Source organism: Mytilus galloprovincialis, chromosome 4 (genome assembly GCF_965363235.1).
Source record: "Mytilus galloprovincialis chromosome 4, xbMytGall1.hap1.1, whole genome shotgun sequence".
In the NCBI taxonomy this organism is placed as follows: domain Eukaryota; kingdom Metazoa; phylum Mollusca; class Bivalvia; order Mytilida; family Mytilidae; genus Mytilus; species Mytilus galloprovincialis.
This window is the reverse complement of record NC_134841.1, coordinates 71,536,693-71,550,833: the sequence shown is the minus strand read 5'-3', so window position 1 is coordinate 71,550,833 and position 14,141 is coordinate 71,536,693. Positions and strand designations below refer to the sequence as shown.

The 14,141-nt window shown below is 30.4% G+C and overlaps 1 protein-coding gene across 2 annotated transcripts; it reads right to left on the bottom strand.

Moving 5' to 3' along the window:
• Window positions 1-618: 618 nt before the first annotated feature.
• Window positions 619-14,113, bottom strand: LOC143072861 (uncharacterized). Of its 2 annotated transcripts, none has more exons than XR_012977335.1 (6): window positions 14,052-14,113; window positions 7,667-7,846; window positions 6,655-6,675; window positions 5,818-5,991; window positions 4,718-4,874; window positions 619-3,456 (listed from the first exon to the last, which is right to left on the bottom strand). XR_012977335.1 is itself a non-coding variant. In XM_076247980.1 (6 exons), the coding sequence occupies exons 2-6, from the start codon at window positions 7,837-7,839 to the stop codon at window positions 3,396-3,398; spliced, it is 525 nt and encodes a 174-aa protein (XP_076104095.1). In that variant the 5' UTR covers window positions 7,840-7,846; window positions 14,052-14,113; the 3' UTR covers window positions 619-3,395. The 2 variants fall into 2 exon arrangements, 1 of the variants encoding a protein (XP_076104095.1); XM_076247980.1 differs by having other exon boundaries at window positions 4,779-4,874.
• Between the last annotated feature and the right edge of the window lie 28 nt (window positions 14,114-14,141).

The window sequence follows — 14,141 nt, the reverse complement described above, 5'->3', positions numbered from 1 at the left end:
GTATTTACAGGTGAGACAAAAACCATTTAGATCAGTTTCCAATACATGTACATACATGCAAACATAACAAGGGCAATGATGAAGGTCCCTTTCTCAAAAGTTACATGTATATCTTTTCTTAGTTTAAGTGGAATCATGTATAATAACTTCATAGAACTAAATCATCAAGTGTCAAACAAAATATGTTATATATCTAACAATTTATCATACAACCTGATGCAGATCAAATGAACAAAGAGGAGATGGTAAACAAGATTCTTTCTGCAAAGGGTAGAAATATTTAAACTGGATTTCTTATAATGCACTGTAAACTAATCAAACCAACAATTCTGCTTTTGTTGATGTAAACTGCTTGGTAGTCATGTGGTAGCATGCTCACTTTGAGTGCTGTAGGTAATGATTTAAATATCTTAATCAGACAAGGTCATACAAATCATTTAACATGGTAGAAGTTTTATAAACATTTTCTCAAGTTTAAAAGCAACATCATGGAAACTTTTGAGAGTACATAAAAAAAAAGTTAGCATCTCCCTTGCAGACCTTTCAAACTTGGATTTTCATTCCTTTATGGCTTGGTCTGTGTTTTATATAGAGTAAACTGATAAACACAAACACTGCTTGCTTATAGACATTTTATTACATTTTATCAATCAATACAAAAACATTGTAAAAACACAAATATATATATATATATATATTGCACCTTGGAAACTTTCTTGATATGAAAGGTATGTCAGATAGGAAATAAAGTCAATTAAAGTTTGCTTTTGTTCCATTTCTGCCTTACAAACATTCCATGGTTAAAACACTTATGCATTTCTTGGAAATAGGTATGCAGATATATAAACAACAAGTTAGAGCATATGAATGGTTAAAGAACAAATAGCCGTTAAATCATTTTTCATATGTTTACTTTCTATCTGACGAAACCTACATTTCAATAGCACCTTTTTAGATATATATAAAATAAGAACAATTGACAGGACTACATATATTGGGGATTGTGGATTCCTTGATTTGCAACTAATATAGACTTAACTGCTTACTCTTCAAAAATACAAGAGTTCACTCAAGATTTTAATTAAGAGTTCAAATAGTCTTCCAGTTTTCTGGGTAATGTTTGCACACAATTGATTATAGAAATAAAATGCATATAAATGAAAAAGCAATCTTATAATTCTATCTTATATTTAACATGATGAGTAATGATGAGTATTTTGATAATAAAAAAAATTATACCAGTGATTACTTTCACATGTTAACTTATTTCTTCTAACACTATCAACATTGACTCCTTTAAAACACTGTATGATCCACATACAATTACAATAATAACTGGCAAGAGAGAATTGAAATCCATTGATAGTTTCTTTCATAAAAAAAAAGACTACTGATCTATAATGAGGGAGGGTAGGAGGGGTCCTGATCCCGAAATCCCGGGCTTAAAAACACGACATCCCGAAATCCCGGGCTTAAAAAACACGAAATCCCGTGGTCCCGAAATTCGAAGAAAGAATTCCCGGATCCCGAAAGGGTCAATCCCGAAATCCCGAGCTTAAAAACACCCGATCCCGGAGTCCCGATAAAGGTCCTATCCCCCCTCTATAATGCCATAATGATGAACACATATTATTAGTAAAGGAAAACTGATGTATCTCTGCTGTGCTACATACATGTATATAAATTTTTTTAATAAACTACTTGCAAAATACATTGATAAAGAAATCTCTTTTTTTTTTTTTTTTTAAATTTCCAGCCAATTATTTTTTGTAAAATATATTAGTATAAATGCACTGAAATATTTAAACAAATGATCTTAAAAAAACCTTAAAAACAACTATATGTTATAAAATACATGTTAATTTTTAAATAAACTCAAATACTAGGTACAATATCAAATACACTGATATATCTCTACAAACTGGCAAGACTGGACAAAACTAAAATGCAAAGTTCAAATAAATAATTGTGGAAAATATAAAGACAAACATATTATGGTGGGTTTTAATTTCACATTGAATCACATTAAATATGCACATAAATACATGGTTTTTTTTGTAGATATATAAGAATTATGAATTTGATATGTTTAATGAATATACTAACACAACTAACTAAACTGTAGTATTTTGGCACATATATTAAGGACGGAGTATTATAACTTGAATATAAAGATTCTACAATAAAACAATAAACATCTTTTTTGATAAAAATATACCAATAATATAAATATAAGTATAAACAGATGAATGGTATGAGTAATCTATATAGGTGTTAGAACAAATATCTATATCCTTTTTTTTCTTCAAAATGAATACAGTTTTATATCTTTCAGGGGGAACAATATTCAAAAATATTTTTCCAATAAAGAACTTTTATTATAAAGGAACTTCTATTCCCCGAAAGATACCAAAAGGGACAGTCAAACTCTATTCCATGACAAGTTCATGGTAAATTAATTTAAACCTTAACAGTTGTTTGTCTTTTGGACTTTTTCTTTTTTGCCATGGCATTGTCAGCTTATTTCTTGACTTATGTCCCTTTGGTATCTTTAGTCTCCTCTTTTTATACTTCAATGTCCTGTCATAAATCACTCCAAAATATATTTTAATGATGAATCTGCCTGTATTTTGGATATCCTTGTTTGAAATAAATTAATTAAAATAGTTTGACAACTTAAAATGCAAATTTGCAATATGAATAAGTATGTTGACATTACTAGAAATTCTTATAAATGTGAAGTTTTGCTTTGACTATTCGTGGCAAAACATGTCCTGTATAAGAACCTGTTGTAAAGGAGCGACACTTTTAAATTCTAGCACACTAGCTGATAACTATAAATATGGAACTGTACTGGTTGATAAAAATAACAAAAGAATTTAATATATTTATATTGTGACTCCTTCAAAGAAGACCCTTATTTGGGCTGTTCCAAAATTGATCTTGTGGGAGGAAAGGGTTTCACTCAAATCAATAAATTGTGGGTGGTAACATTTTCCTTATTATTTTGAAAGAATTAGAAGTAAAATGAAAATTTTATTTAATGGGTGTTTGGGGTGAAAAATAATGCCTCTCATTCCCCAATTGTGTTTAATTCTGAAACACATAGAGAATATTATTTGGTTTTATTCTGTGATGAAAAAATATTGAAGTCTTCAAAAATCATATTGTTACAACAACTGTCAGACCAAAAATTAGCCTTTATCAGAATATTGTTTAGAATTTAATTGCAATATATGCCATCATTAAAGATCTTATCTGATGGCATTATTAAAATCATATGAAAAGATAACACTCAAATTCCTGAAGGTCTTGTGTTACATAAGGCTGCCAGTGTATAGATATGTAACATTCTAATAATCCCAACTCCTAACTTGAATTCAAAAACATTGTAGTTACAAGTCATATTTGTAATGTGTTGGCATACTTGGCTGGTTTAATTCGTTAGATTCTGATCTGTAAATAAAATATAAAGTGTTTTTACATACAGCACATTCATCTTTCATATAAGAAACATATAAGAAATATGTTCATTATCACTGAACTAGTATAAATTTGTTTAGGGGCCAGCTGAGGGACGCCTTCCGGGTGCGGGAATTTCTCGCTACATTGAAGACCTGTTGGTGACCTTCTGCTGTTGTTTTTTCTATGGTCCAGTTGTTGTCTCTTTGACATATTCCCCATTTCTATTCTCTATTTTATCAAGAACAATGAACATGAATTTGTTGACATGTTAAACTAATGAAACATGATAAACAAAGCATCAAATTTCTAAATAAATTGATCTCGATACTGATCCAATGCTAAAGTTTAACAGAAACACATGATAGGCAATGCCTGAATTGTATTTGAACCAGCTTGTCAATTTAGATATATCAAGTGATATGACATATTGTTAAGGACTTTAAAATATAACCATAGTAACATTTTATATAAACACTTCAGGTGTAAAAAAAAGATAAGCTTCATGTTTGCTCTATACAAGAATAAAATCTGAATAAAGATAGTTTCTTAGGCTTGAGTTTTATCTTTTTTATGTGCAGGATTAAATAAATATTTATGAAGCACAGTGTTATGGGTAGTACAATAAATTTTTCTATCATATATATAATTTTGAAGAATGTTTTAATAGAACTAATTCATTAAATCCATTGATACACAAAAAAGTCTATTGAAATTGTTCATCTCCCCTTCATCAAAATGTTACATTCAGTTACAATAATTAAACAATGAAGTAAAATATTCTAGTAAAATATTCTAGTAAAATTATAATTGTTATATCAACCCAAATATAAGTTAAAAGTTCAAGTAAGCTTTTTCACGCCATTATCATGTTATTAAAAAATTAAGTACCGGTACCTCAAAAAGTAGCTCCATAACCTTTCAATGTTTTAGCTTATTTTGTTCCCTTACTAATGCTGTTCTGGCTACAATATCATTTTTTTTTTATTTCACCTTAGGTCATCCTTAAATGACATTTTAAAATGGAACTATGAAGAAATATGACTTATGAATAAGTTTGAGGATTTTGGTAGCTGAGTGGTGACTTACCCAGAGATGTCAGACACATATGAATAGGTTAATGGATTTTGGTGGTGAGTGGTGACTCATCTTGATAAATCAGACAAATATGAGTAGCCTGATGGATTTTGGTAGCAGAGAAGAGAAGTCACTTAAGAATAAGCTAGTGGATTTTAATAGCTAGTTTAATACTTACCCAAATAAGTCTGACACATATGAATAAGCTGGTGGATTTTAATAGCTAGTTTAATACTTACCCAAATAAGTCTGACACATATGAATAAGCTGGTGGATTTTGATAACTGGGTGGTGACAAACTATGTGTTTCTTCTCTTTGATGCCGACGTCTGTCTCTGAAAAAATATAAATTAGTCAACTACATTTTGTATATTCACACAACTCTGAATAAAACAAAAAAATAATCAAAACTTTCCCCATTGTATATTGATGATTAGTGTTTAAATAGGCTGTGCTTTGGCTTTTCTATGTTATAATGTTGCTGTGTTTAAATAGGCTCTGCTTTGGCTTTTCTATGTTGTAATGTTGCTGTGTTTAAATAGGCTGTGCTTTGGCTTTTCTATGTTATAATGTTGCTGTGTTTAGATAGGCTGTGCTTTGGCTTTTCTATGTTATAATGTTGCTGTGTTTAAATAGGCTGTGCTTTGGCTTTTCTATGTTATAATGTTGCTGTGTTTAAATAGGCTGTGCTTTGGCTTTTCTATGTTATAATGTTGCTGTGTTTAAATAGGCTCTGCTTTGGCTTTTCTATGTTGTAATGTTGCTGTGTTTAAATAGGCTGTGCTTTGGCTTTTCTATGTTATAATGTTGCTGTGTTTAAATAGGCTGTGCTTTGGCTTTTCTATGTTGTAATGTTGCTGTGTTTAAATAGGCTGTGCTTTGGATTTTCTATGTTGTAATGTTGCTGTGTTTAAATAGGCTGTGCTTTGGCTTTTCTATGTTATAATGTTGCTGTGTTTAAATAGGCTGTGCTTTGGCTTTTCTATGTTGTAATGTTGATGTGTTATTGAGGTATATGCTACATCTAATTGTATACCAGTACATCTTTTCAGGAAAACCAATCTACATTTTGTGTCACGGAGATGTGTTAAAATACAAGGATTGCACATATGTCCTAATTTAACTTTAAATATATTTAATCATTAAAAAAACTAAGATGATTTATCATTATGATTCATGTTAATGGTAGATTTTTTTCAACATTTGCAAAAAAAATATCAACCTTATTTAATGGTGTCTTTAAATTTGACTCCAAACCATTTATTGCAAATCAGATACCTTTGTAGTGTATTAGGAGCAGAGTAACATGTTCTTCGTGATCTGCTGCTGGATCCATTTCTAGGTAAGCTCAGAGATCCACTCCTTGGTTCTAACAATGTATCTCTCTTGTGTGACAGATCTCTAAGACTCTGAGAAGCTCTCCTTATTGTATTATAACATTCCATTTCATACCTGATCAAAGATAATAGTATAAACATCATAATATTTTTCCTATTTCATTTTCATCTTCATTTTACTTTTTAGATTCATATTTTCCTATGAAAAGTATGAAATGGCAAAACAGAAGAAAATGAACTGAAATCTTTTATTTATATATAAAAACCTAATATTCCGAAAGAACAGTTTACTTGCTTTGAAAAAAATCCAAACCAATTAATTGTATTTGTCCTAGTACTACAGTGGAAGTACACATCCATGATCTTCAATATTTTTTTTATATACAATTGAATAAGAATAGATTCGTTTGTTAATGTGTTACACATTTGTTTTTCGTTCATAAATTAGGCCATTAGTTTTCTTGTTTGAATTGTTTTACATTGTTATTTCGGGGTCTTTTATAGGTGACTATGTGGTATGGGCTTTTCTCATTGTTGAAGGCGGTAAAGTGACCTATAGTTGTTAATTTCTGTGTCATTTTGGTCTCTTGTGGAGAGTTGTCTCATTGGAAAATCATACCACAACTTCTTTTTTAAATTTTGTATTACATGTCATGTATATTGGTGCTAGTACTATGTCTGTTGCTACATATAAACTGAAGAAAAGTTGTAACCCTTTCTTTATTTGAATGTAAAATGTATTGCAATCTAATAACTAAATATTTCACTTTAAACTTACTCTTCCACTGGCTTTTCTTGCCTAAAAAAGAAAAAAAAATATGATTATGGTTAAATGGTGAAAATGTACACAGATTATATGCCTAAGTGTAATGTCAGCCTGTCTATTAGCATATGATTTGATTTATAGGTAATTCTAATACTGTCAATTCAAAAATTATTGAGAGGTTTTTATCAATTGATGTGAAAAATGGCAATGTTAAGCAGTGAACAAGGGAGATAATTAAATGTTTTTGATTGATTGGATATGTCTGACTTCTACAGTTTAAATTTTCTCCATTTTGCTCAGTATTTCTCAAATTAGAAAAAACTTCACCATATCTGCATTATTATTGATAAATTTGTTTATTTACTGTTTTCAGTATAGAGTTTGACATACATATAAATCATACAGAATTTTTAGTATGAATTTTGTAGCTATTTTAGGCATGATTTATCATCTTTATATATAATCATTTACTTAGTTTAAATATATTTTCAAAGATGTGAAATAAGAGAGACAATTTTTCTTTCTAATAAATGAAAATAATGTTCAACATGGGAGATAACTCCATAATCCTAAATTGTGGTTAAATGTGTCATAAATTTGTTTGTTCACTGTATTTTTTCTGCAGTTATTCTATTTGTTCAGGTTGTTATCAAAGATAAGCTGTTAATTTAAAAAATAGTTCATTTTATCAACTTTATTTTTAATTCTAAATGTTTTGTCAAAGGGAAGCAATTCATTGATAGGACATTAATCTGTATCCTGTCTATTCAAACCTGATATAAAGTGTATGTTATTCTGATGAAAACTGATTAATTTTGCAATTCAATTTTGACAAAGAATGTCTGTAATGAACTTATAAAGTCAAAACTATTGTCAGATCACACATATTAACAAAATTACTTTTACATGTAAGAGGTCCTGTATTTGATTGCATTATTTTTATATTTGACACTTATTATCTAATGTGCTTTAACCTTTCAGGTACTTGAAGGTATCAAACTAATAATGATTTAAATAATCTTACCTTTTACAGCAGGTACATAGAATAGATACTGTAATTATCATAGTCAGTAACAACACTATTCCCCCTGGAATAATGAAACAATACACAAACTCCATGAAATAGTCTCGACATCTTTCATCACCACATATGTCAGGAGGGCTGAAATCATCTACTGGCATCACATTTACATCCATTGTGAATCTAAAATGGTAAGAGAATTTTTTAAAAGAAATCATTTTCATAAATGTAACTTGCAATACAACAAATACAGTTTAAAAAACCAAACAAATTTTTTTAAATTTTTTTTCACTTGAAACTATGCATTTCTCTACGTTTATTATTAAATCAAATCAAATTAACCTGCAAAATTTAAAAAGCTGCAGTTGAGGTATGACCCAAAATTTTCACAGTTTAATTGTGCCTCAGAAGTGTTTAAAGTATATTTTAGTGTAATATGAAGATTTAGTAGCCAACACAGCCACATCATGACTAATTAGTGATTTGATGTATTGGGAAAACATTGAAACAATAATTGCATTCTTTCTAAAAATCTTTTTAAGTCTCTTTAAAACTACCACCATATATAGGTACCATAAAAAGGTGGTTAAACAGGTTGGCAAAGATTCTCCTCAATGAGGGTATTAAAATCCCAAAAGGCCATTAATGGTAGAAAAGTTGATTTTGCTCTACAGAAGTATCACATCATCACGAAAAAACTACTTTTGGGCTTTATGTTTTTTCCTTATACGTATTGTAAAGAAGCATACAATATCACACAAATTAGTATCTGATTACCAAAAGGAATGATGCTAAGAAAGACAAAATTAAAGTATAAATGCTCAAATATCCTACAGGCTTTGGACTAGCTCAGTCAGAAACTGGCAGTACTCAGAGATCTGTACCGGTACTTTATGTCTTTTTTGTTGTGGGAATGTATAAATACCCTACCACATCCAGTCTGTTTTTGTATCTATCTCATAAGTTAGGCCATTTTCAACTGATTTTTATAGATTGTTCTTATTATGTACTGTTACACCACTGTTCCAGGTTAGGGGGAGGGTTTGGTGTCAGCAAACTAGTATAAACCAGCCGCAACATATATGGAGCATGTAACTCATTGTCATTTGTTGCTTAACTTTGCAGTATATCATATTTGTTTTAGTTCATTGTTTTCACTATCACCTTCAACCCTCTGTGTAAAGTATTGGCTATTGCTGTGGTTCATTTGATCAGTTGACTCTGCATTTGTCGCATGGTTATGATAAAGGTGATATTGATAAGACATTTTCTCTAATTCTTTGTCAATTTATCGTCAATTTATTCCTTTCTGAAGCCGTTGTATAAAAAAAATAATCAATGTGTGGTTTGTTTGATTTTAGTTCTTCATTGGTTAAAATTGATTATTTTTATGCTTTACTCTGGCATAAGTAATTAAATAAAATTCAAGTTAATAATATTCTATTCTTCATAAACACATCCACATGGTATAGTAACAATAAATCAAGAGAACAAGATAAACTAACATATCATACAAATACGGAATGCAATCCGCATATCAATACACCAAAGACTGGTTAAGGAGAGATAACTCTCATAAAAGTATGTTAACTTTACCAAACGACTTGACATACCAAACTGACATATAACATCCCCCCGAACAAATAAACAAACCCCGTTTGTTTTCAATGGTCAAGGTGTTTGGTCATTTAAAATAGTTCAAAAATCAATTATTTTCATAAAAAATAAAGATGGCTTATTTATGTTTTCCAAGCTATTATTCATTCAATCAATATCAAATCTTTTACTATACTCAAAATAAAAATCACTTCCTACTGCATATTCCCAGGGGCGTAGCAGACGGTACGGCAGGTACGGCACTCGCCGTACCAATAATGTTCGTTGGTACGGCATGCCGTACCTAAAATTTATATATAAAATATAAAAAAAACAAGAGTTTTCAACGGGAATAAAGAAAAAAAAGATATTACAGAAAAAAAATAATGATAGAAAAGTCCATGTAGAAGTCATACCAACATACGGTATACATTCATAAGCAAAGTTCGAAAACTTGTATAAGTAGCTAGTATATACGATAACGAGTAATTGCCCTGTATTAATCAAAGTACGGAATTGTTTACTTACTAAAGATTTTAATTGATCATGCATATGGTCATGAACAGTCATAGTACTATCAATAGCATGTTACTGCCTTCTATAATTGTTCTGGTTTAAACACAAATGGCATGGAAGAATCAAAGTTAGAACTCTCAAATTGAGAAACAAACGTTGTGCAGCAAGTATGGAATTTTGTGCGACTGGCATACAAGATTAAAGTTTAGCAAGCTATAAAACCACTTTTAGTCCAGAATTTTCTCCTTTAGAAAATACCTGTACCAAGTCAGGAATATTAAAGTTGTTATTCATTCGTTTGATGTGTTTGAGCTCTTGACTTTACCATTTGATAACGGTATTTTCGTTTTGAATGTTCCTGGGCGGGGTTCAGTTTTTTTGCTATTTTATTTTTTGCAATAAAAATATTTTATTGAAAACAAGAATAAAAATATTGTCAGTTATACTCTGTATGCATGCACCATAAAGTTTAAGTAATAATGACTAAAATATAAACGAGTTGTCCCAATTTTATTGCGTGCCGATCTATTTGCTACAGAGACAAATAAACGATCTGCACATTGTTAAAATGCACATTCTGCTTGTAGGCACTAAGACAATCGGAATATAATCCAACTTCAACAACACCATACAGTAACACACTTTTACTGTTTTATTAATAGTCATGTGTTGGTAATATCTATTTGGCGTGGCTCGGTACTTATACATCCCGCCACCGTGGATATAAATCTAGCAGTCACATAGTAGACGTGCCAACCTTTGCATGATCCTAAGAAATAAAGTACATAATGATAGACCAGTCCTAGTCGCAGTGATTTTTTTTATTTTAGTCACTGAAGCCCTAAGTCTGATCTTCGACGGTTTACAAATACGTTTAATGCTATTAGAAAATGCTATTCCATTATATTCCCTGAACTCTCAGCATCTAACTGTTATGTATTTTTTTCCCCGGTTACCAACCTTTCCCCCTGAAATACCTGGGTTTTTTTTTCTTTAAAAAATACCTTTACTCAAAACATATTATATAAAAAAAAACCATGTACATATATATATGTCATATGCTTATAATTACAGAAATACATTAATACTAAGGGATTCGAATCAGTATTTCTTTTCCCGGTTACCAACCTTTCCCCCAGAAATACCTGGGTTTTTTTTCTTTAAAAAAATACATTTATTCAAAACATATTATATAAAAAAAACATGTACATATATACATGTCATATGCATATAATTACAGAAATACATTAATACTAAGGGATTCGAATCAGTATTTCCCTTAATATATTAATCGGTCTCCCTGTAAAAAAAAAGGCAAATAACTGCATATAATTTTTTTCTTCTTCTGATCTTTCCTATATGATATGTACCGGGGTGGTGTGTGTCCAGGACTTTGTCAAGACTGTCTCACCCAACTACGATCCTAACCATGAAAATTTATACTATATATTCCAAATGGCTTTGAATCTACTAAAAATTGTTGAACTTGTTTAAACACAAGTAGATTTTCCTCTTATTAAAATTGAGAATTGAAATGGGGAATGTGTCAAAGAGACAACAACCCAAACATAGAAAAAAGCAACAGCAGAAGGTCACCAATAGGTCTTCAATGTAGCGAGAAATTCCCGTACCCGGAGTCGTCCTTCAGCTGGCCCCTAAACAAATATATACTAGTTTAGTGATAATGAACGCCGTACTAATTTCCAAATTGTACACAAGAAACTAAAATTAAAATAATACAAGACTAACAAAGGCCAGAGGCTCCTGACTTGGGACAGGCGCAAAAATGCTGCGGGGTTAAACATGTTTGTTAGATATCAACCCTCCCCCTATACCTCTAACCAATGCAGAAAAGTAAACGCATAACAATATGCACATTAAAAAATATAAAATTCAGTTCAAGAGAAGTCCGAGTCTGAAGTGTAAACTTAGATGGACCAAATCTGATATCGACCGGAAAAGCATTTCAGGATCGAATGACTGACATAAGAAAAAGATTTCTGATACAATGCTGTTCTACACTTTATATGTTGTGTGTCATTCGTTCATCTTGTGTCATAGTTATGAATATTACACAGTTGTTAAGGGATAATATCGCTTAAATAATCAGGGGTCTTATTGTGAAACATTTCATGTTTTTTTTATGTCTTTCTGATAGTAACTCCCATCCTGTTTCGTTGTATAATTTGTTTATGGACGATAACTTAGTACCGCCAGTAACTATCAATGCCGCTTCAAATTGCATATTTTCTAGTTTCACAATGAAAATAGATTTTTTCGTAGTGTTATAGATTCGTCGTTTGTCTTACCCTTACTTGATGTTATATGAGAAATTCTGAAGTTTATCCATCATGTTTATTTATTGGTCTTTGTAAACCGGGAATTTTGAAAATCTGTTCATCGATCTGATCATAGTTCCCTTTACTTCCTGAATACGTTTAGCGAAGATTTGATAGTATAAATATAGTTTAATAATTTCCTAAAACCGGTATGCATATACGGAATGGTGCTCATTTTTTTTCTGTCAAAAAATTTCAAGTAATGTAGGAGCATGACAAGGCCTGGCAAGGTGTCCAACACAAAGTTAAAGTGCGTGTATTTATTTTAGTTAAGATGTTCAACGGCCTTCAACTTTTTTGATAAAGTTTAATTGCTGCCTTTTCGACACGATTCATGTTTCAAATTCTGTTTTCTACATGTTCTATAGTTTGAAATTGAATTAAACACAAAAGAGTAAAATAATTGCCCATAAAACTAGTTTTTTTAGGAACGAAATTTAAGTGTCAGGAGATTGTCAGAATGCAGGATTCAAGTTTCACTTTTTATCATAAATTTTTATGATTTTGATTTAAAAAAAAAAAAGAGTCATATTTTAAATTGTAACCCATAAAACTAAGGTTTTAGAGAATCAAATTTAAGTGTCTGGAGGTCGTCAGAATGCAGGATTTTGCACTATTTATTAAACCCCTGTATCATCCATATTTCATTGGTTTTGATTGCTCACGCAAATATTGTGGCGGGTTTTTCGGTTTCTATATATATTTGGAACAACAACAACACTTAAACTTTTCAAATTTAAAACATTTTCAAAGTCGCTTAAAAAGAAGCTAGAACAAATTTAATAAAACTGACCAGATAAGCCATTTTTATTTAATGTCAAAAATATGCAGCCACTAAAATAGTTGTTGAGAAAAATTCTGAAGAGTTACATACAGTAAAGATATGCCGTTTGTCTGTTAGACAACGAATCTTCTAGACATGTGACTGTCATGTGTGAATTTTGTAGTTTTTATTACAAACCAGTGAGCAAGTTAAAATTAATCAGGATTTTTATGTGGTTGTTCAATCTCCATTCCTTCAATATTCTATTGACTATTCATTCTATTCTTTTTATACATCCTTAATACATAAAGATGAAAACTGCATTTTAAATTAAAAAAAGTAAGGTCTTTTGTAAAAACTTGATCTGCAGTCATTCAGTGCAGATCTGAAAAAACATCACAATGTTAAAATTTCAGCACATGAAACAAAAACTTTTTTTATGATTCAATCGATTACCAGAACCAAGACTTTAAAAAAATCTAAATACATAAATACATTCGACAGAACATGCTGTTAACACGTGGGTTCTCATGTGATAAAAACTCACCAGTGAAAACTGTAAGCAGTGAAAATTGTTATTTGTACGAAAACTTATCACATGAGGATAAAACTTGAGGCTCGCAGAGGGGTTTAAATATTTAAAATTTAACTGTCGAGAGTGGATAAATATTTTATTACAGGAGATTTGTTGTGGGGAATCTGTTTCTAATGATTTTCAAACAATATGCAGGCAAACTTTATATTCCTTCCTTTCTAATGATCTGCAAAAAGATTTGTTCGTTCTATGTAACGTCATCAGGCATGGTCGCCTTTTTTCATGCCGTCACAATAGGAAATTCAGAGGAAAGCAAGAAAATTTGACGACATACTTATAGTAGTCTCAGATATGACGTACGAAAACATATGACACGACGATACTCTAGTGGATAAATATCGTATTACACTCGATGCAGTGTTAAAATCAATATATATATATTAATGTCAGAGTTTTAAAAAGCTTCCTACAGTTTGTTGATAAAACAATTTATAAAGTAAATAATTATGTGTCCGTTGTAATTTTACTCATTAATAAAATTTGTTAAATATTCAATGTGTACCATTTTTGAATAAATGATAATTTATCTCAAGACATATGCAAAGTAGATAAATAAATCTAACAAATTACATGAATAACTTTCAGTCACTGAAATTTATAAATCTCTTTGGTTTTCTTCAACGCACAAAAGTTGGTCTTCAGTTAAATTTTAGTTTAATGAACCTAAAA

What these genes read in the sequence shown, in the direction of transcription:
- LOC143072861 (XM_076247980.1), bottom strand. Translation starts at nt 7,839, where the DNA reads ATGGATGTAAATGTGATGCCAGTAGATGATTTCAGCCCTCCTGACATA. An exon ending in GCTCCTAATACACTACAAAG is followed by an intron (nt 4,875 to 5,817) that starts GTATCTGATTTG and finishes ATATTTTTTCAG; the next exon opens with AGACAGACGTCGGCATCAAA. An exon ending in TATGTGTCAGACTTATTTGG is followed by an intron (nt 3,457 to 4,778) that starts GTAAGTATTAAA and finishes TTTTATTTACAG; the next exon opens with ATCAGAATCTAACGAATTAA.